Consider the following 20,139-nt stretch of genomic DNA (forward strand, 5'->3'; position numbering starts at 1 on the left):
GGGGGATTTGTCAAATGCATTTAATTATCTTTTATAAGAGGTGGTAAACAAATACCAAAAGTTAGTTGAGAATATGACACATCTTAAAGTTATTTCACTTAATAGCAGGACATACAAAACTATGAGGGTTCAGCCACATGATTTCATCCTGAGAACAGAAAACACTGACAGGAGACGAGGATGGTTTAATTCCTCATCCCCCTACAGGTGATAAGGAAAGACAGTCTAGGTTTCCCTATAATCCAGGATGGGTGCGAGACTGTGCTGGCTGATGTTTTGGGAAGGTTTGTACTGGCTGCAGTTTCTCTGGGATGAGCAGTCTGGTGGTTGCGGTTAGCTCTCCGTGATGGAGCCCTTGGCCTCCACATACTCCATGGCCTTCTCCTTCACCACCTGCACACTCTCAGCACACCCGTGCTTCTTCTCGTACTCCAGGTAGCGCTTGAAGAAGAACTTGATTCTCTTAGCAGCCAGGCTCAGGTGGATCACTCGTTCCAAAATGTTCCTGCGACACAAATGTACATTGGGATTCAGTTTGTACTGAGTGCCCCTCTAAGCATGACCGATTACCATCATTTACTTATGCCAAGGACTGCAAGGCCCGGGACAGCCAGGACTGCAAGGCCCGGGACAGCCAGGACTGCAAGGCCCGGGACAGCCAGGACTGCAAGGCCTAGGACAGCCAGGACTGCAAGGCCCGGGACAGCCAGGACTGCTTTGGGCCGAGCCCAATAATGGAATGCGGCCGTTTCAAAACAACATTTTGGACGAAGGATCTTTATTATGAATCTTCCTATGCATGTCAAGTCGTAAAAAAATGTACTACAGGGGAGGAACAAAAAGGTTATTTAAAAGCTAGTTTGCTTTGTTGTTGTAAACTTGTTCTGATGCAGTTTTAGTAAGCCTAGGATCTCTACTGTGAGCAAACACGGCCACTCACCGGACTTCCTTCTGACTGCCGTATTTGATCATCATGTCGATGTAGACAGACCACAGGTCTGTGCGTCTGGGGTAGTTACCAAGCGTGCTCTCAAACATGGACTTGGCCCGTTCCGGGTCCCCAAACCGGAACTCGAGCTGTGCGAACTTTGCGATTAGGTCAACATCTTAAAACACAAAGAAAAGGAAAATCATTGTTTAAATTTCACACCACCACATTAAAACTAGCTGAGCACAAAGAGTTGCCAACACATCCATTGTAGCTAATGATTCCACTCTATCTAGCAATGTTTAATATAAGGAGTGTGATGATTTCCACTTCTAAGTGTCTGTCTTGGCAAAAATTCATCTAGAAACCTTGTAATGATGAACCTGGGCTTGAATGAAACCATTGAGACAGAGACGGTACAACCCACACCGTGGTTCAGGGGTCCTTCAGTACTCACGCTCTTTGTCTGGCAGGCACTTGAGCGCCCTCTGCAGGAGTCTGTGGGTCTCGTCCGTGCGGCCCTGTCTCAAGTGGAAAGTGGCACAGCTCAGCCAGACCGATCTCTCCTGGCGAAACCTCCTCAGCATGGTGTTGTACAGGCTCTCTGCTTGCTAGAGAGAAAGACAGACCAGGAGTTTGAGTTGAACCAAGATCTCCTTCTCATGACACACATAGCAATGATTCTGTGAATTGCTGTTGCTCACCTTATACTTGTCAGACTTGGTGTAGATGTCAGCGAGGCTCTGGAACACTTTGAGAGGCTCGCAGTGCTGCACTGCTCTCTCAAACACCTTGTTCAGGCTCTCCTCAGTCCCGTACATGTTCTCCAGATTCAGAAGGGCCACCCACACGTTCAGCTTCTCCTGCTCCTCGCTGTAGAGACGCGGGGGCAGATCAGACGAGTGCATTCCAAAAGAAACTGGCTAATCGCTCCCCTTTACAACACCTTGTCATTTACTGAATGCCATTTTTCTTTCTACCACCAGGGTTATTTTATTACAGAGGACCGACTAATCTGAATTGCAATGTAAACGGGATCCCGGACATGTATTGTAATATATAACAAAACAAATCCTCCCATTTAGAGTCGAGTTTCAGACACAAGGACTTCAGATCTGATTAATGTATATTTAGAAAGGCTAATGGATTAAAACCACTTAAGAGGAATACTGTCGGTGTGGTTTTCACTCTCACCGGAAGGAGATGGTCTTGAGGGCTCTCTCTGCCACGGCACGGGCCTGCTCGATCTCAGTGGCGTGGAGGTGGAAGGCCATGTACTGCAGCCAGACGATGGAGCTGTCTGGGGAGCCCAGCACCAGCCGGTTGAAGTCGTTGGCGGTCTGTGGCTGCCTCCCGGGGTCCATCAGCTCACCCTCCACCTTCGACAGCTCCTTCTCCTGCCGCTGCTTCTCCACATTCTTCTCCCGCTTGCTCTTTTTCTGGGGCTGACGCACAAGAGAGAGATGTACTATAGATACGGTCCTTGACGGCGCTAGACACAACGTTCAAATATAAAAAAAGGTGCCCATTCTGATCGTAGATTTGACTTTTTGTTTTTTGGGAGGGGGGGTGATTACAAGATCTTGCTTTAAATTTAGTTCATTTCAGTGGTAAAGCTGCCACACATGGTAATATGTCTAAGATTTTGTTCTAAAACTAGCAGTGTACACTAAATAAAAAAACAATTTTCCTTTTATACCATATTAGTTGTTCTAGCATCATGTGCTTTATGATTTTGTATGTGGCGGTCCTTACCTTCACCTCCTCCTCCTCCTCTTCACTGTCTGAGGCGGGTGCCCCTCGTCCCGTCCCGACTGGCTGCAGAGAGCTCAGTGTAACGTCCCAGGAGAACCCTGCGGAGACCTGGAGCCGGGGCGGTGCTTCACTCTTGCTGTGCACGAACGGCTTCTTCTGCTGCAGAGGAACAGAAACACCGATTCACAAAACACACTCCGGGACTTTAAAAACAAGGCTTCACAGCGAAAAGCTTCCAGCAGTGCGACATCCAGCCCACCCACACCCCTTACCTTTTGTGGTTCTTCCTCTTCCCGGAAATAAACCTCAACTCCATTGTCTTTGTCCTCAGATTTCTTTTGACTCTTTGTCACTTTCTTATTCTCTACCACAATCTCCTAGAGGGAAATGCAAGCACCAAGATGAGGTTTAGAACTGTACTGCTTAAAACAAATAAACTGCCCTTTAACAAGTTCTAAAGGGCTGTTAGGATTTGTGACTCGTAAGCTACTTGTGTGTTGGAGATTTTTAACTTCCAGATTCTTGTTATGTAACTAAAACCAGATATTGACCTACAGCCCTTTTGAAAAAGAGCATTTCCTATCAATTACTGCAAGTAGGCTGAAAAGTAGTGATTTTCACCAATGTTTGCTATTGCTTAAAGATACATCCAATAAATCTATTACAAACAAGTGAAAGCAGACTGCTTTATTAACATACTACAGTGGATCATGACCAGTATCACGGTATAGATAACGCTGCCTCATTACATTATTATTATTATTATTATTATTATTTATTTCTTACAATTGTTACAAGGTATCACATTATACATTATTTCACATTATACAGATGTCACATTATTTTTTACATACAATTACCCATTTATACAGTTGGGTTTTTACTGGAGCAGTCTAGGTAAAGTACCTTTTTCAAGGGTACAGCAGCAGTGTCCCACACCTGGGATTGAACCCACAACCCTCCGGTCAAGAGTCCAGAGCCCTAACCACTACTCCACAATGCCTTCTTTAATTCCGGATTCAGAGAAGAACATGTTAAATACACAAACTGAAAGCCGGCCTTTACCTGCTCGCTCTCGGAGGCCCCCCTCTTTCGTTTCTGCTGCATTTTCTTGAACCCCTGCCGCTTCTCCTTCTGTTCTCCCTTTTCTCTGGAAGGAAGCCGAAGTGACTCTGGGAGAACGTCTGGTTCCCCAGTGTCCTCTGGGAGCAGGGACAGTTCCACACGATTCTGTTTTTTATCCACACTGCAAAAGGAGACATCATACCCCTTAGTAACAGACAGACATGGCAGCTGGAATCAAAACATACCCCCTTTTTTGGAATCGATGGACCTTTTTGGAATGAACGCACTGCACTTGTAATTCCTTTGCTCACCTCAGAACTTTGCAGATGAGCAGTTTGCCGAGTGGAATGTTTTTCACGTAGACACTGTGATCACTCACAAAGTAGTCTGTGACGTGCTGATACTGAGATCGACCAGTGATTGTCCTGGACAGTCTGGAACAGAACAGAGAAGGCGGATTCATAATCTCGTTCTTCACCAAGGATGAGACTCACAGCTAGACCAAGGGTTGTTTTATCTTTAGGTGCTCTCAGCACTTACAAGAGGAGGACGTTTTCTAAATTGACATTTTTGTGGAATTCCATCCAGCACTACCAACAAAGAAACTCAGCAAAAAGAGAGGGGGGGGGGGGGGGGGGGGGGGGGATATTACCCAATAAAGACTCCAGCGTCTCCTACAGATTTGACATATCCTCGTACAATCTGCCCTTTCTTTAGATCTTCAATGGAGAGAATTTCAGGGTCATTCCCTTTGAGATTGCTTACTGGGTTTGTCCTGCAGGGCAATAGTTATACAGATTAAACACAACAGAGAAGCCTAAAACACACAAACTTCAATGGTCTTTATGTTTTATTTTCATCTTACCTGGACTGCCTGAGAGACACGTGGATTTTCTCATCTTCCCGTGCTAGGACACAACACCTGTAGGAACAGAGAAGTTGTTTGTTACACAGCTGTAGGCTTTTCTATAGAAGGACTGTTGCCAGCTGAATGGCTAAAAGCTGGTTAGTAAGCCATAGTAACTCCTCACCAGAAGCTAGAGGAAACATTGCTTTACAGGAACCCCCATACTAGTAAGCACCCCATCATGGTGTATAAATGGTCATTGGAAGTTGATTTTAAATGAACACGTTTTCCATTAAGAAGAGAGTCCTAAACTAACCTGACTGTCTGGCCAACATGGAATTGTTCCAACGGCGATGCCGTGTACGTGTCACTGAGGTCCAGGATGCCAGCTCGACCACACTGCCGGAATGGCAAGGAGACAATGAGGCCCACATGTGGAGTGACCTTTGTAACCGTCCCCAGAGTCAAAGAGCCTTCTCCCAAGGAGTGCACTCCTGAAATACAAGAACCGGAGGGATACAGAGATGAGGAATAAAACAGGTAGCTGTGAAGCACACACAGAACGAAAGAGGACACCATGCGTACCTGAGAGGGAGAGGCAAAGCCGGGTCTCAGAGGAGTTGGTGCAGACGACCAGGGCATTCAGTGCCTGTCCAGGTTTAAACAGCTTCTCTGGGCGTTTCAGATCCTACAAAGTAAACATTTAAAAAGGGTCAGCGACATACGAAGAAGGGAATTTATCTGTAGTGTCAGACAGGTGCTTTAACCCTCTTCTCATCTGTTTTTACAGTGGCAGGGCTTTCAATACAAACGTTTGTTTTGTATGTTTAACATTGTTGAAACATGTGCATTAGGATGAGGCTCTCATCATTTCCTTCATGACGCCACAAATGTGTCTGAGGCAAGTCAAAGGTGAACCAGGCAGAATGGGACCCCCTTCACGAGCGTGCTGAAAGACAAAAGCAATGTAGCAGCAGATAAACTGCTCAGCACAGTCCCTGTGTGGCGTCATTCCTCAATAACCTTTATTCATCGTAGAAAATGGATTCTCAAACTGGGAATGGTGTTTATAATTAGCCACTTAAAACCGTGTCCCTTTGTTTCTGATTACCATCGTGCCCGAATAAGTTTTGCTGTCTGCCAGCAGTGTTTTCCAGGACAGATTTGTCAGCTGGATAGAATGTCACGTGACAATCCGTGCTTACCTTGGGTTTACAGGTCATTGCCAGCAGCTCCACTGTCCCACGCACATCATGGGTCACCTCCACCTCCAGGGACTTCTTGAGACTGTTGAACTACACCGTGGGAGGAGAGAGCCATCATTAACGTTAGTATCTCACCAATATATTTAAACTTTTAATAAGTGCGTTCAGTAAGAGAAAGACAATTTCACAGTCTAACCAGATCCCCACCTGCAAGACTGCTCGGTTTTTGTTCCCACAATTCACTCTTTCAATGTTGCAGGAGGGAGCATGGTCTGGATAGACTAGGATGCTCAGGGTTGCTCTTTCTCCTGGTGAATGCTCCCACACAGCCTCTCCACACCTACCTTCGACACGAAGCAGGTCACCTCCTGGCCGGGCTGGTAGCTCTTCAGCTTCTCAGACAACGGCTGGTCCTTCAGCTCCTCGCTCCAATCTCCCTTCAGCTTGCTGCCACAACAGAGACGAAGCCCATCAATGGACACGTACTGCACAGTTAGTAACCCAGTTAAGGGTAGGGAGCATAGCAGCTTAACAGAACTGCATTGCTAATTCTTAGACAGAAACAGAAATGGGTTTAACTACAATCGGAATCCTTTTTATATATGGTTAAAAAAAAAAAAAAAAAAAAAAAAAGCTATTACAGATCTGCCCAGCCAAACATGCTCCCCATAGCCAAACCTATGCATACGTTTTGAATTGAACGTGTACCACAAAACAGGATAAAAAGAGAAACCTTACCTTGGCTGAACTGTTAGTTCCGGTATTGTGAAAGTAAAGTGTGAGTGGGTGACTGGCAAAAACCTACAGGGAATAAAACGATTTCAAACGCATGTCTAAAAGAAGCAACAGACAAGACCACCCTTTTTAGCAACTGAGCTTTTAGCATGTGATACTCCAGTCCTGCTGGTTTGACTGTCAGTCACCACCTTTCAATATAAAATCAGCTGTACTTACAGACCACTCCCTTGAATGGTATGACATACTGGGGCAAACTGCCCGTGTGATACATTTATTTTGGAAGTGTCAGTTTCCCTGTAATTTTCCCCATACGGGAAAATATAGGCTACTGTATATGAGAAAAAGAACAGTAAGAAAACAAATTGGAAAATTTGTGATCCAATTCACATTATAATGATAGTTACACAAATCACTTCTTTACCAAACTTACTTATGACTCTTGGCCTCTCTTCCTCCAATTACTCTGGCTGTGATTTTCATCCCCATTTTCAGTGAGGATGTGGGGAAGCTGAAGGGCTTCACGGTTTCCAGTATCTCAGACGCATGGATGCTGCCTGTGATGCCTCTCTCCAAAGCCAGGAGGACACAGGTGGGACGGATGGACTTGACAGTCCCGCTCACCGTATCGCCCAGGCAGCAGGAGTGCTGGATGCCTCTGGGCGCCTCCTCTTTGCTTTCCGAGAGTTTCCGTTTCCGCTTGGCTTTCTCTGGACCCTGAACCACTAAGGGAAGCCCCCCGACAGCCTCACAGCTGGGCTGCCTCACAGAGACCACCAGGGTCTGTCCAACAGACAATTTCTCAGACTCAAACCGGAAGGTGTCGTTCAGATGGGTTGCCACAGGGACTACGGCCAGCTGACCAGTCTCGGCTAATGATGCAATGGCAAAGTCCGTCTCCACATGCTGGACTGTGGCTGAATGTGTTGTGTTCTCCTTCAGCTGAAAAAGAAAGCAAGGACCCTGCTTAAAAGGGGGATTTACAGCCTTGACCCCTTCAAAAACCAAAAGCCACAACCCTGAAAACACTAGTCATTTTCTGGGAGGGAACACAGATTAATAGTTTCAATAGAAAAGTGCATTCAGCCTTTTTTAATGTAACATTGCTTTCATACACTTTATATTAATTGTGCGTTTTTGTGATACAGCATATGTTATGTTGCTGTCGAGTCAAGAGCTGGCGATTGATACACTTGTCACTTCTGGACTAATATTGGTGCTGGTAGCTCTCTGGTGTTGTACAATCCCAACCCCAACCCCAAATCTCACCTTCTTGGTTCTGCTGTTGACCAGCTCCGTTCTGAGAGAGAGGTGGACCTGGGAGGTCAGGTGATTAACATGCAGGATGACCGCAGTGACATTCTGTCCCGGGTCAAGACTCACACCTGAGCATTTCAATAAAAACAAAAATCTAAAGTTAAAACAATAAGATAGATGTCCTGAATACTGTAATCTCCACTGAAATCCCAATATTTAACCCTTTGCGGTCCATTTATTAAATGCGCGTCTGGCACACCAGGTCTAATTTATTTTCACACGCGGAGTTAATTTTAGACGCGCTGTTTAAAAGTTTTTTTTTTCACAGTCAAATGGGTTTAAATGGCCCTGCATATCAACAAAGCACTCACTAGGCATCTCCAGCCCCGCCCCACCCTTTCGTTCGCTATAGCTTTCACCTATGTAAGAAATAAATAATAATAATAATAATAATAATAATAATAATAATAGTCGTACATACCGATCAATCATCTCCTGATCACTCGTTTTATCACCAAACTCCTCAATAATGCGATCCAAGTCATTATTTTATTACTATAACATCTAAAAAAAACTGCAAATGTCTGTGTTATCTGTGCGCTGATTCACAGGCAGCCAGCTTGTTTACTTACGACCGCCCCGTTATCTGATACCAGGGCCATGTATGACTAATCATGAGATACGCCTTTTCTTTTTTTTTATTCCGACTTGTCTCGGCTCCTGTCGTTCCCACTCGGCGATTGAATGGTTTTCTCGACTTTTTCCGGAGAAAAAACGACTAAAACCCGTTTTTTGCGTTTCTATAATGATGTCGGACAGGGTCCGACAATGGACCTGACAGGAATAATTGCAATGTCGGACCAGGTCCGACAATGGACCGCAAAGGGTTAAAGAACAGGAGTTTATGTAACTTGATTTTCCTTTCTATTTGTAAATGATGAACTACAGATGAACTACAGTGTTCAGACAAGAGTGGTTTATCGTGAATAAAACTAATTACTGGGACGGAGATTAAAACATCCACAGTTTACCAGTCAGGTGATGCTTTGTGGCCGACGCTGTTGCTCCAGCAACCTGGCTAGCTTTAAAGTAAGCTGTCCCATCATCCTTCACTTCTTCTACAGCCAGTTTTAACTTCTGCCCCAACACCAGCTTGGAGAGGTTCTGGGCCACTTCAGAATCACCTGGAAACAGACAGAAAAAAAGAGAGGCTTTATCTTTGTTTAACACCAAAAACCATTAAATTCACTCACAAAAGACCACTAAACACTGGTGAATTCATTTCAGTGGGGGAAGCCGTGAGCACATGTATTGGGAATCATGGCACACTTCTAAGTTTTAGAATTAAGATTTTTCAAGTTCACTGTATACTAACAACATGTGGGTGCTCCTGCTACAAGTCTGTGCAGTCGGCTGCAGCTCCTCACCTCTGCTGGTCATCATGCTGCACACATCTCTCCTCTCTACCAGGCACTGTGTGAGCAGCTGCAGGCTCTCCTGCCCCCATTCCTCCCCCGAGCTACACTCCGACACCTTCAAGCTCAGCAGGAACCGCCGCTTCCCCTCGTCCAGGTTGGTTACCTTAGCCAGCACTGTCTGCCCTACCTGGAAATGATCGCTTGTGTTGGTCACAAACTTGTCGCACATGGCCTGGGGGAGAAAATCAAAAAACAAATACAAGGTGGTCATAACTCAGAAGTTGGGAACTCAAACCTGCAGTGCATGTAGCACTAGTGCCTTGACCTAGACAGCCACTGAAATGTGTTCATGTCCGTGGCAATAGCTTTATATTGTGTACTTTACGTTCACTTACAGATTTGGGTGCCAATCCCATCAGCCCATAGGGGAATTCCACAAAGACTCCATACGGCATTATGTTCTTTATGAATCCAGGCAGCATCATTCCAGACTGGACTTCGGAAAAGTCTTTGGCTGGATAACCTTCCTCGACCGCAGCCTTGATAATGGGCTTCTTACAAAGTACCTACACAGGACGTTAAGGACCAAACACAATGATGTACGTTTCAACCCAAAGATCACAATCTCTGCAATGCAGAGAGAGGGTAAGATGAAAGGCACTGGCCACAGAAGGTAAAATAAAAAGACAGACTATGTATAGTTTATATTTAAATAAACAAGAACAATTAGAACCGATGCTAGAAAGGATACAATGTGCTCCTTGTTTTTGCTCAGGCACATCACGTTGGAGATGATGTCGTCCTCTCCAAGCCCCTCCCACAGGAGCCTGCAGTTGGACACATGGTCAGAGAGGTGCATCATGGGCAGGAAGGCTGACGCCGCCTCTGGAAGAATTGAAACATCCAGTCCATCGACAGTCTTGCGCACAACCGTCACCTTTACAATCTGAAGAGAACACAAGTGAAAATGACCAATAGGAGGGAGAGACAAGAACATAAACTGAATGCATTAGGAATACACTAAACTACTACTGTAAATAAGCATATTTTTACATTAATGAAATTGCATGTGCTATAAAACTTTTATAGATGTATTCCAAAACCTCAAAATGTCAAGTGTGTTTTGCATGGCAAAACAGAGCACAATGCAAATAGGCATCCTTAACATAGTTTTTAAAAGGTGTAACAAAACTACTCATTTTCAAAAGGGGTGCAGGGTTTATATTAATGTCACCTACCTTCCCAGTTTCAAAGTGAAATGCCTCTTTCCCCTGAGCCTGCTCCACCCTGGCTACTTCAGCAGCAACACTGCCCCCTGTGGCTTTGAAGGACAACAGCAGCCTTTGTTGCTCAGGGTCACATTTCAGCACTTTCGCTTTGACAACCTGAAAGAAATGCAATAATGTTTTAAAAATGATTTCCCCCAAACGTTAGCCTAGAGGGGGACCTACTTGTATCCACTGTTAAACACATTAAAGAGCAAGACAACGGCAGAGCTCGGAACACCAATGGGGGTTGCATCAGCAAAACCTGAATTAGTAAACATTTTATTTACTGAGCATTATGCAGCCAGGTTAGCAAATCAGACGCCCAATTATTGTACTTTTTTTTTTTCTTAAACAATATGAATCCTAATAAAATGTATTGCTTCCAGTATGTTAAGACTTTCAGCCAAAAATCTCTGCTAGATCTAGCAAGAGCCTCACCTGCCCACTGTAAAAGATCTTCTCAGGAAACGGTACAGGCTCCGTGCTCAACTCATGCCGAGGGACCAGCCCATTGACTTCGTTGAAGAAGCGCACGATGCAGCCGAAGTCCTTGACACACACGATGTAGCCGTGTGCCACCAGGCCCGGCCTGGCATCCTCATAGCTGCAGATCAGCGGCAGCTTGGACTCCACCAGAGCCTTCTTCCGGGTCAGGATCAGCTTCTTGGTGTCGGGAATCACGGTTAGAACCTGCCAAGCAGACAGATATATATATATATATATACACACACACACATATATATAAATATATACACACACACATATATATGAGAGAGAGAGAGAGAGAGAGAGAGAGAGAGAGAGAGAGAGAGAGAGAGCAGGTAAAAACACATCTAGATACCTTCTTTTTAAATATATTTTTTTACTTAGTGCCCAATTATTTTACCCACTGTTTTTCTCCCTCACCGCAGTGATTTCCCATGCAGCTCAGGAGAACTGAAGGTTCAGTGGGTGTCCTCCGATCCCACGACCGAGTCAGTTTCCTCTTTTACACCCAGGAACTCGAGAGTTGATGCGAGCAACCGGCCTCTGGAGGACAAAGGCCAGCCCTGCAGGTGTCTGCCTGAGCTCAATAGGCATCTGGCTGGTAGGGTCCCCTGTACCAAGACGAGGAGAAACAGTCCCTGCCGGTTTTGCCTCCCTAACCCGCGGGAGCGCAAGAGCCAATGCGACGCTCCCTCAGAAATCCACAGCAAAGACCAGCGATTTCAGAGTCAGGATGCAAACCTGCGCTCCCCTGGCTGTCTGACTCACCCTGCACACCACGTGCCCGCGCTTCATCACTTTATTAGTGTTGTCGAACACGTTAGCTTGACGGAACAACGGTATTTGTATAAGGATATAACAGAGGGCGAAAAATATATTATTTTAAGTAAAATGGTTAAGTAAATTCATTTTTTTAAACTCGCATTTAAATGTAACAGCATTCAAACATTGACTCCTCCTCTCACTCCCGCTCAGTTTGGTGGGCGAAGTGTCAGTGAGCTGCTTTAATGCCCTCCCCGTAACTCCATCCCTCTTCTCTGAATGGATGGCTTAATAGAGATCCCTGCTATCATTGGTTGTTTCAAGTGCCCATTAAAAGAAAATTACGGATCTTATGAACTGGAATGGTTCCACCTACCACTCTCCATTTTTTAATAAAAACTTGAAGCAGCCAATGACAGCGCTAGCAGGGAGGGACTGTAGTTAAATTGGAACCCTCCCGTTGATCGTTGACAGACCCTGAGTCATCGGGAAAAACCCAGAGATTAGGTAGGTATGGCTCACCTTGCAAGCGTTAGCACCCTCGCTGCCTTTATGAAAAATGCTTTTCTGTTAAATGTACTGACGGTACGCCTTTGCATCTTAAAGAACAATATAGAAGTCTGCATTACTTTATTAGTTAGCATGCGTACCAGTTATGTGAACCCCTGCAAATAGGCCAACATGCAGCTGCCAAGAACCTACCCGACACCGGATCTCATCCCCGGGGCTGTACTTCTTTTCCGGGTTCTTCAGGAGAATGTCTGCCAGGTGTGTTCGTGGGACCAGGCCGCGGATGTGATCCGTCACCTTCACCTGCATCCCGTAACGCTCCAGGGAAGTCACTTTGCACTAGTCAAGAGATTTGAGTTTCGGGTCATGCATTCTTCAAATCAGTATGACCAAACAATTTGCATGCACGTTTTTACACACACACACGTCGTGCAGCAGTATTTAACAACAATAACATGTAGTGTAAATAGAGCATTAGATGCTCATCATTTTTTTAATCATGTTTTTAAAGTTTGAAATACTCATCTACCTCAATGTGCTGTCCAGGTCGAATGTCCTGGTATCTCAGGAAAGGAGCATCGATAACACTCCTGGGAAGAACAAACACAAACAGTTTAACATCAACTGTGTCTTGAGTGTTCACAAGTATAAATAAGAATGCACAATCAGCATGGCACACTCACTTCCTTAGACTCACTAGCGCCACCTGATCCATGGGGCTATAATCTAGGATCCTGCACGTGTGGCTGGATCCTGAGCCCATCTTGTTGGTTTTCAAGGGCTCCAGGGCTTCTTTTAGGTGATTTTTCTGTAAGAAATACAGCAAAAGAGAATTCAAACCCCACCAAGACTTTCCAGTGTACATGTTGTATAATTCTGAATAAGCAAATGGATACAGAGAAACTTCTTGATATTATATTAAAAGTTGGGTCCATATTTTCAAAGCGTTTCCTTCATTCTTTAATTAACTCCTATTTTTGGAAAGGAGAAAAAAAAATCCTGTTAATGTTACCAAATAAAATCCAAAAACCTCTTGAGTGATAACGAGAACTTGAAATATTTAACGTTGCGGTTTGGTTCTAGACTTGTAAAAATAAGAGTTCATTAAAGACTGGAGTAAACACTTTGGGGGATTAAAAACGTTTTTGTTCTACTTGTACGTTAAAAAAACAACCAATAAGCTTGACAGGAATAAGCTCCTGAAGGACAATGATAAGCTTGAACAAATGAATACAAATTGTGGGCTGCGTCAAAATGCCGTCAAAGGACCATGCTTACTCACATGTGCAAAAACCAGCATGCCATCGGGCAGCAGCAGAGTGGCACCGGCGTCCTGGTGGAAAGCCTTGACTGTGCAGCCCTCAATCACCTCCCCGATCCGAGCGCTCGTCAGAGGCTCCACCACACTGCCGGGCTGCAGGAAGCAGGGCCGCAGGCTTAACCCCACGGTGCGGGAGGAGGGATGGACATACAGCACACAGGCTTTCACCTGGAGGGGAGGATCAGACAACGGGTCAGACACACAGACACACTCCCATCGGCCACAGCAATTTCCGTGAATGCATTAGGGATTCATGGAATTGAAATGGGAGCACTAACAAGAGTGCACTGTTGTAAATACACATGCAGATATAAGTGTTACGGCTGGTTTAGTCTATCAGTACTCACTTGGAGTCCTTGCTGGTAGACTTTCTCTTTCTCTGGGTCCATCTGCATGAAGTCTACCGATCCACAAAACGAGGAGAGGAACTCCAGAGTGATCCCATGAGAGGTCAACTTCAAAACAAAGAACCAACAAAACCATCAGCCATGCAGAACAGGCGGGGAATCTGGTGAAGAGCTTCTGCCTCTGAATATTCATCAGATGACTGTTTTGCCATCTTTATATATTTATAAGAAGCTTGAGCAATGTTAACCAACAAACCCAACTAAACAGGTAATTTCCATTCAAAGTGAGGGAAGTCAGTGACCAGTCAGGTAGATAGAAGTGCCATCTTATAATATGTTAACTATTTTATCCTGGAAGAAAAGAACAGTGGTAGCAGGGATTTTGTCCTGAACAAAAAATATTTTAAAATTAATAAAAAGGAAAACCATAGCTCAATCATTTTGCACAGGACAATTGGTCAGCTACCATTGCATATACACTAGCTGTCATCTACTAATCATTATAGACCTTACATGTTAACAAGAGGGAGTGTGTTACCTTCTTAATCTGAGCTTTCACCACCAGCCCAGGCAGCAGGTTACTGAGCGTCCAGCCTTGCTCTTTCTCTGCCAGGGCCTTGGCAATGGCATCTGGATTGACAGACAAGCGTACGATGCGGCCCTCATTCTTCACCTCCTCCACCAGGCAGTTCAGATACCGGCCCACCTGCAGGTCCCCTCCTGGATTCACCAAAACAAGACAGACACAGCTTTCACTTACGAGCGCCACAGGCAGAAGAAAAAGGCTTTTAAAATATGTACATGTACATGTATTCAGGAACCAATTTATAGTATCAAAAGTACAACTTCCTTTTACTTCCTGAAAAAACATTACAAATCAAGATATACATTTCAAGGGGAACAAAATGAAAAATTAAAATGCTCTATGCACTTCTGATAAACACATTTCTTATTCAAAACAGGCCAATAGTGCCGAGGAACTGGGAAAGACCCATGTTGACATATTTTATAACATGCATTTGAAAGTGAACTTATTTCCTCATTACAGCAGGGTGGCCTTCAAGTAGTTCATGTGTTCTTCTATTCAGAATATTGTAGCCTGGTTGTTTTCATTCTAGTAAATCACAGTATAATTACACTTACCCTGCTCTGTTGCCCTGAGGTCATCTAGAGCTTTCTGTCTGGGTAGAAAAGCCTTCGCTCTGCCAATGCCAACATCGATCAGGAAGCCATGGTCCTCTATACTTGCAACACAGCCAGAAATGTGCTACAGGACAAGAGACTCTTTCAACGCATAAAGTAGGATACACAATGTTCTATAGACAGACTTGTTAAGCTTCCCATGATTTCTACTAAACATGTTATCTGCCTGTGGAATTACAGTAAAGCAAGTGTGAACCAGACACCCCCAACTCACCATGCCAGGCTTGAGAGATGCAGCATTCAGCCCCTTGTTGACTTCTCTGGGGTTGATTGACAGTTTGACACTGTGATGGCCTTCTTTGGTCAATCCCAGGGTGGACACAACACACCTGACCACCATGCCAGGGGTATAGAGGTGGGCAAGGGTCAAGACTTCCTACAGATGCAACAGGGAAGTGGGAGATTGCAATTCAAACAAAGTCTCTCAACATACACGCTATGAAGTGCAGCTACTTTATCTAAAAGCACTGTACTATGACTGAACTTTAAGAAACCGCTGTACCGCTTAGCATCTCAAAAGTTGGAAAGAACATTCACGGCTGGTTTCACAGACCCCGGTTAACACTAATCTTGGAATTCCTTATGTTAATTTAGGTAAAGCAATCCACGATTACTGTTAATCCAAGTCTACGGAACCAGCCCTCAGAGTTTGGGACAAAGGACTAAGATCCTGGGTTTAAAATCCCAACTCAGGTTTCCACATCTGCAAGCATCCAGTAGAATTTTTTTTTTTTGAATTCCAATCCCAGGCATACAGCACTCACCTCCACGGCCTCCCCAGCATCCACCTGGTCATTCAGCAGCTTGGTGTACCCGTCAGAGATGCTGGTCACCTGGACATACCCGGTGAGTCCGTTTGGTAAGCCCACCACCAGCTCAAAATCTTTCACCTCCTTCACGCAGCCCAGGATCAGCGTTCCCACTGTGAGTTTCTGCAGACCAATGTACAGGGAATTAAACAACATTTTCACTACTTGCTATCCTATGATCCTACAACCAGGATATACAACCGTTTTGAAGAGTGAGCCCCAGTGGTATCAGTTTTGTCACTTGACAACGCCATGGCTGTTGTTACTGTGGTTGTCGTGCATCTACAGTGCATATTCACTAACCTTGAAATGAAGGATTTCCACATTTTTCCCTGTGTTGAGTTTGAGGAGTGCCTCTTTTGTCTTTTGCTTTGTTTCTTTCTTCTCATCCCCTCCTTTATCTGTCTTTCTCTTCTTACTCCGTTCAGGTTCGTGGGACTGTAAAAGAGGGAGTAAAAATAACAACACATTTTTTTCTCTTTTGTTGTGATTTTATCTTCATTTCATTATCTTAACCTGCGTAACATAAATAACTGTTAATATGCTTTACAATTCTTCCCCAGGTGAGCCCCCAGCCGAAGAATACAAACCAGTACCTCAGAACAGAGACCGCACTATACTGCACTAACATACTGACAATAGTGTACTGTAGTAAGCAAGGCAAATAAGGTTCTAGAAGAAAAAAACAAACCGAGTAAAAGGCTACACGGAACACACGTAATAGGATATTAAACAGGAAATGAATTCAATATAAAAGTATCCCTTTAATTAGGCCAAATAAAAAGTCAGACATGGGATGGTTCAAAGTGTTATAATGCTACTTTTGCCATAGTACGTTTCTTAATGTATCCATTACAAGGCGTGTTCAAGGCAATGTGATCGCCTTTTATATATTCCAGGCTGAAAGAACACCACTTTGTACACTGGCTTTCGCCGCCACAATACAAGAGGCTGCTCATATATGCTGGTTTAATTTGTGTAACCCTCACTGAGGATTCACCTTTGCTGAAAGAGTGAGTCATGTTTTTTTTTTTTACTAACCTCAAACAAGTTGTCGTGTTCCACAGAGTGTTTTACAGCGTTCCCATCAGTTGGCTTTTTGAATGTCCCTCCTCGGGGAAAGTCTTCCTCAGTCGATGCCATGTTTTAATGCCTAGCGTAAACAAGAATTGCAAGAATAAACTCTAAGAAGTCTGAATCCCACCTCTCCCATCTGTACTGTAGGATCCGCTATAACATGACTCAAAACATGTATCCTGCAATACCAGGATTGCATAGCTGTGTACATAATGATTAAAACATATAGTTCATTAAGAGTATTCATATTTAGTGTCATCAATCGTTGTAACACACTGCGATCTTGTGTACATGTGTGTCAATACAAATACAAATAATAAAGCAGAAAATAATTCCGTTTTCGAAATTTAAAGGAGGTAACTTCAGTCGCCGCTGGAAAATTAAAGACTCTGCATGCACCACAAAAACTACAGGAAAGTAAGTTAACATGCTATCTTGTAATCTGAGCTGAAACCAATCGTCGGGTCTCTGTGCTTTCACATAAATAACACACTACTAGCAGTACCCATGAAGGCGATAATATCGTTGTACCAGGCAGGAGTTATTTACCTATCTGTAAAAACTGTATCTTATTCCAGATTATAAATTCTTTCCAATCGTGAGATTCACATGTGGCTCGCCATGTCAATGACCCAGGAAACACATCATCAGACTATGAGGGGTTAATTTAAAATTATTACTTCCGGTGGGGTCACGACAAAAAAAAAAAAGTTGGTGTGCAAATCTAACCATTAGGAGGTTAAGATATATATGATTGACAACAGTATTCTCCAATCCACCTTATCGGCTAAGGCAGGCCATGCTAACTGTAAATAAAATTCTTCCGGCTAAATTTTAGACCAATAGGAGTTTTGTATTTTATGATTGACTTCGCATACAACCAATCATCGTATTCTCTTTTCTGCATTCCATGTAGTTGCTGTGAAGGGCACACACTCACGGAGCTGAAGCCGAAGGAGTCGAACTTGGCAAGGTGAGGTTGTGGTTGCGTTGAAATCAAAAAGAAAATGCATGCCTTTATTAATTTGAAGTCGCCGCAAAAGGGTTAAAGGCATGGCGATTTGCGGAGGCATGTTAACGATAACGGTAGTCCACTGCTCCAGTAAGATTGTGTGTATATGGGAAATGTTTAAGAAAAGTCAACGATCTTGAAAATTGGTGATATTATTATCAGTGTGCAGTAGTACGGTAAACTCTAAACATAATTTTAGGCTCGATTTGAAAACTATAAAATGAGGCATTTTGGTAGGAAGTAGCGTAAATAAGGTAGGCCTACGACACGGTGCAGAGGTCGACGATGGGGGTGGCAAAAGAGTATGTATTTATGTAAATGTCTTTCATTAAAAAGCGTTTGTATGGCAGTGTGCCGGTAGTTTTTAAATACACCATCTATAAGTATAATGTAAGGCAGCGATCGTACTTGACTCCTGAGTGAAATTGCTACGTGGGGCCTATTGAAACTGCGGTGATGTATGCACCGGTAGAATGGGTATGTATTGGTAACGTTGCCCCTGCTTGTAATATTTTCTAATTTTCAAATCTTAGGACCAAAGGTGTAGAGCACATTTAAACGGACTTGACTTGCTGCTTCATATTTCTTTTTCTGTTTTTAGTTAAGAACCGGAATAATGGCAGGACACGACGCAGGATCCCAGCATCAGTTCACTGGTTTCCAGAAATATTTCAATGCCTACACCATAACGGGCAGGAGGAACGTAAGTCAAACGCGCGTCTGCTGAACAGTCACATTGAACACAGCCTGTGTGGTGACCTGACAGTCTGTTGAGATTATATTGAGGGTGTCCACACAGCATCAGAGTTCAGTCACCCAGGTGTGTTTTTCTACCTGCACGTAGGCGGGGTTAACTCCTCTTGAACACATTCAGTGCTGGTGTGTTTGTCATCTACTGTCACTTTTGGGCTTACCAGGTTTGAAATAACTTACAATGCCATTGCTATTCATTCAAGCTTCATGTGTGTTTGAACCAAAATCGGGCTTGCTGTTAGGATTAGGATATTTAATTTTATATTTCTATTTAATCAGATTGTCAAGTAACAGATTATGCGTATGTAGAGATGCATTTGTAGTAATTCAAGTTGTTATACACACAATTTTGATTTCCAAGTCTCAATTCCAGGAGGTCCCAGGACAGATGGCAGACACATATAAATAACTAAAGTGTAGTTGTGTGTACTTATGTCTGAGTAGATGTAAAGAACAATTTGTTGAACACGCTTATTGTCAAAAACTGTGATCTGACTAGGGCATGTCAATTTACCTTGCAGTGCGCATGCAAGTCCACCTGCTATGTGGGCAAATAGCATTGCAACACCTGGGCCTAAAGCTTGAGAAGTCAAACAGCAATTCATCTTTTGTCTCTTTTTTTTTTTTTTTATTCCAGTGTGTACTAGCGACATATGCCGGCATTGCTGCCATCGTCCTGTTCTTTAAACTGAAGCCAAAGAAACAGACCCCAGCAATTACTGCAAAATAATTCATGGTAAGATGCAATACTGTGACATTTGAGTTCTCAAATTGGGATTGTTTACAAAGTATTTTGCAATTACCAGATTTATTCAATTCTAATAAGAAATTCTTCTCTATAACACCACTTTTCAAAGTGTTAATTACTTGACTTCTTGTCTTTTTTAGGTTCCAGTTATGCTCTGGTATGCAGAGTGAGTCACGTTTGTTTGCATCATCAACACTGCAGCTGAATTCTTAAGTTATCAATGTTGAAAAAATAAAGAATATGAAATTCAAATATAGAAACTTTGTTTTTTTTATTTACATGATATAAAACTGTATATATATATATATAAAAAACTGTACACACAGACATTGGCAGTGATTTTGGTCGGGGGGAAAATCACAATTCATGAGAAATTCAAGGGAGATTGTTTGGCCACTATTGGTTCTTGGTTGAGTTTAACCCTTCAGTAACAAGGCAGTCACACACAGAATATAAGGCCAGCTAAATAAGTAAAAACAATTCCAGGAGTGATGGCAACAATACTGAATTTAATCATCATCTCAGCACTTTATAGAGTAACTTGGCTGTGAAGAGCCACTGGGTCCATTTGTTTTTTTCGTTTCCTTCATGGAGACATTTGGGGTTGTCACTGCAAATATATTCATGGGTGTA

General features: G+C 43.6%; 2 protein-coding genes across 4 annotated transcripts; one reads left to right on the forward strand and one right to left on the reverse strand.

Moving 5' to 3' along the window:
• Position 1: 1 nt before the first annotated feature.
• Positions 2–17,665, reverse strand: LOC117415256 (protein RRP5 homolog). 2 transcript variants are annotated; one of them, XM_034025355.3, is made up of 36 exons: positions 17,543–17,665; positions 16,958–17,069; positions 16,220–16,354; positions 15,872–16,039; positions 15,322–15,483; positions 15,048–15,171; positions 14,443–14,624; positions 13,905–14,012; positions 13,519–13,725; positions 12,920–13,044; positions 12,766–12,826; positions 12,429–12,575; positions 10,917–11,168; positions 10,449–10,595; positions 9,962–10,156; positions 9,606–9,776; positions 9,220–9,442; positions 8,824–8,976; positions 7,805–7,920; positions 6,969–7,477; positions 6,539–6,601; positions 6,145–6,247; positions 5,801–5,890; positions 5,181–5,283; positions 4,912–5,089; positions 4,614–4,670; positions 4,401–4,523; positions 4,060–4,182; positions 3,749–3,929; positions 2,956–3,060; positions 2,684–2,842; positions 2,123–2,373; positions 1,633–1,801; positions 1,386–1,539; positions 941–1,106; positions 2–505 (listed from the first exon to the last, which is right to left on the reverse strand). In XM_034025355.3, exons 2-36 carry the CDS (start codon positions 17,057–17,059, stop codon positions 334–336), a joined length of 5,484 nt encoding a protein of 1,827 aa, XP_033881246.3. In that variant the 5' UTR covers positions 17,060–17,069; positions 17,543–17,665; the 3' UTR covers positions 2–333. The 2 variants fall into 2 exon arrangements, with proteins under 2 accessions (XP_033881246.3, XP_058882109.1); XM_059026126.1 differs by lacking the exon at positions 17,543–17,665 and adding an exon at positions 17,499–17,527.
• Positions 17,666–17,841: 176 nt separating this feature from the next.
• On the forward strand, positions 17,842–19,766 carry LOC117415261 (ATP synthase membrane subunit K, mitochondrial-like). Of its 2 annotated transcripts, none has more exons than XM_034025367.3 (4): positions 17,842–17,966; positions 18,607–18,708; positions 19,396–19,494; positions 19,647–19,766. In XM_034025367.3, the coding sequence occupies exons 2-3, from the start codon at positions 18,622–18,624 to the stop codon at positions 19,486–19,488; spliced, it is 180 nt and encodes a 59-aa protein (XP_033881258.1). In that variant the 5' UTR covers positions 17,842–17,966; positions 18,607–18,621; the 3' UTR covers positions 19,489–19,494; positions 19,647–19,766. The 2 variants fall into 2 exon arrangements, with proteins under 2 accessions (XP_033881258.1, XP_058882112.1); XM_059026129.1 differs by lacking the exon at positions 17,842–17,966 and adding an exon at positions 18,447–18,482.
• The last annotated feature ends 373 nt before the right edge of the window (positions 19,767–20,139 follow it).

Source organism: Acipenser ruthenus, chromosome 7 (assembly GCF_902713425.1).
Source record: "Acipenser ruthenus chromosome 7, fAciRut3.2 maternal haplotype, whole genome shotgun sequence".
NCBI lineage: Eukaryota > Metazoa > Chordata > Actinopteri > Acipenseriformes > Acipenseridae > Acipenser > Acipenser ruthenus.